Source organism: Condylostylus longicornis, unplaced genomic scaffold (genome assembly GCF_029603195.1).
Source record: "Condylostylus longicornis isolate FDR11 unplaced genomic scaffold, ASM2960319v2 ptg000072l, whole genome shotgun sequence".
NCBI lineage: Eukaryota > Metazoa > Arthropoda > Insecta > Diptera > Dolichopodidae > Condylostylus > Condylostylus longicornis.
In genome coordinates, this window is record NW_026578040.1 from 522,191 (window position 1) to 524,281 (window position 2,091).

General features: G+C 29.3%; 1 protein-coding gene across 1 annotated transcript; it reads left to right on the forward strand.

The window, feature by feature from the left end:
- The first annotated feature begins 346 nt into the window (after positions 1 to 346).
- Positions 347 to 1,311, forward strand: LOC129612348 (protein G12-like). Its single transcript, XM_055525905.1, has 2 exons — positions 347 to 469; positions 562 to 1,311. The coding sequence occupies exons 1-2, from the start codon at positions 403 to 405 to the stop codon at positions 1,203 to 1,205; spliced, it is 711 nt and encodes a 236-aa protein (XP_055381880.1). The 5' UTR covers positions 347 to 402; the 3' UTR covers positions 1,206 to 1,311.
- The last annotated feature ends 780 nt before the right edge of the window (positions 1,312 to 2,091 follow it).

The window sequence follows — 2,091 nt, forward strand, 5'->3', positions numbered from 1 at the left end:
GAAAATATGCAAAATTAGATTATTTGGGCTGTATTACATTATTTGGAACTTACAATCCATCGCGGTAACAAAAAAGCATCATGTCCAAATTTCAACTTAATTGTTCAGTAGTTTCATCGTCTATGCGGTTTGTGTACGTGCCGTTGTAACAAACCTTTTAATGTTTTGTGACAAAATTTTTATTGTGCGAAAGTTTCAAATGATTTTTATGCAATACTTATCATAAGTATACAAAGTCTTAAGATTTAAATCCGTCTTTTCATTATCTTATCAAAAATATCTTTAGATTTAGACATAATTAATTTAATTTCTGAGTGATATAAAAAATCAATCAAGCATTTAAATAAGTTCAGTTATAGTTCAGTATCACGCTAATTCATAACTATAGAAATATTATATAAAATGAAGTATAAAATACCAAAAACTTTCCTTGTTCTGGCTTTCACATCATTTTGCTTGGCCGGAATATGTGAGTTTTGGACAATGTTAAAATAACAATTTTGTTTTGTTTCAATCCGATTTATGTGACAAGTAATTACTTTTATATTAAATTAATTTTAGTACCACCACCACCAGGTGATAAATGTGTTAGTCCTAATGGCAAAGGTTTAGCAAAAGCAGTTCATGAATTATTTGAATTAATCCCAGCATACGATTGGTTAGAAATTTATATGGTTGCCGTTAGTAACGATCCAGAAGTTATACGTGTGATGGAATACCTTACTGGAGAAGAGTTTAATGAAATAATTGATACGATGAACAGTCAAAGCGAATATATTGAAGCATTAGAGTTTTTCTGTGAGCAGTTACATTTTGATATTTACTTTTATATTAATTCTTTAGCTGAAGTTATTGGGTTACCAGTGGTTACACGTCCACCAAAACTAATATCCGAAGTTAATAATTATCGGCGTGAAGGTTTCAATGGTATGTTGCAAGATTTATACGATACTTTACCACATGACAAATTAAAGGAGACATGGAGACGTTTATATGAAGAAGATGAATATCTAAGAGCAGCAATGGATTTGTTAAGCTCAGAAGAATTTCGTTTAATTGGTGATGCTATTGAGGATCTTGATGCATTTAAAAATTTAATGCAACGCTTAAGGGATATTGGAGTAGATGCTGATGGCCTTTTGAAAAAAATTATGGATTTCTTTGGCTGGAGACCACACCGAACAACAACAGCTAAATATTTTTAAATGGATTATAAGTAATAAAGTTGAAAAATTTTATCAATAATTTGATAATATGCACATCTTTCTTAAATATCTTTTAATAAAGCATAAACCACAAATGGAAAAAGTTCTCTATTGCTTTTCATTATATTTTCAACTTAAAATTGTGAGGTGCAACAATTATTTAAAATATTTTACAAAGGGAATCCTTTGCACAAAAGAAACAACTTGTGAAAGTTTGGTGCCGATTGCATTATTCGTTTTCGATTGCAGTAAATTTTATTCGCTAAATACGTTTTAAGAAAACCCAATAACAGAGCTAATATTAAAATTTAAACAAAAATCATCCAGTTAATAACTGGAATTCAAAGAGCTAGAATCGCTGCGGGCAAATGCCAAAACTTAATGAATTCATCAACATATATATGTATATATGTATATATTAAACTCATGAAAGATATTCTCCAGCATTTTTATTTCACCAGAAATACATATTCCGTGACTTCAATAATGGTTTAAGTAAAAAAAGTTTAAGTACGGGTTTAATACGATTTTAGTATTGTCTCACAGCTTTGAATATTTTACAATATTATTACATACTTTGACGTTTGTTTGAAAATTTCAATTTAAAGTTCTGTGCAAATGTCAATTTTCAACCACATCATTAAAAACATAGCATTTAGGAAGGGAACTTAATAACTAGCACTTTATTGCTGAAAATATATGTTAGTTTATTTAATTGGTTATCTGCCAACATTTATATGACGTGTATAAGAAAAGCTCGAAGAATATAGCAAATTAATAAATCTAATATAGCCGGCACATAACTGATCGCTGTAGAAGATTGCAAAAATGCCTTTTAGTCACTTCTTTTCAATTTCAAGGAAGTTAGAAAGCTTTTAGCTAGCTA

What these genes read in the sequence shown, in the direction of transcription:
- LOC129612348 (XM_055525905.1), top strand. Translation starts at nt 403, where the DNA reads ATGAAGTATAAAATACCAAAAACTTTCCTTGTTCTGGCTTTCACATCA. An exon ending in ATTTTGCTTGGCCGGAATAT is followed by an intron (nt 470 to 561) that starts GTGAGTTTTGGA and finishes AATTAATTTTAG; the next exon opens with TACCACCACCACCAGGTGAT.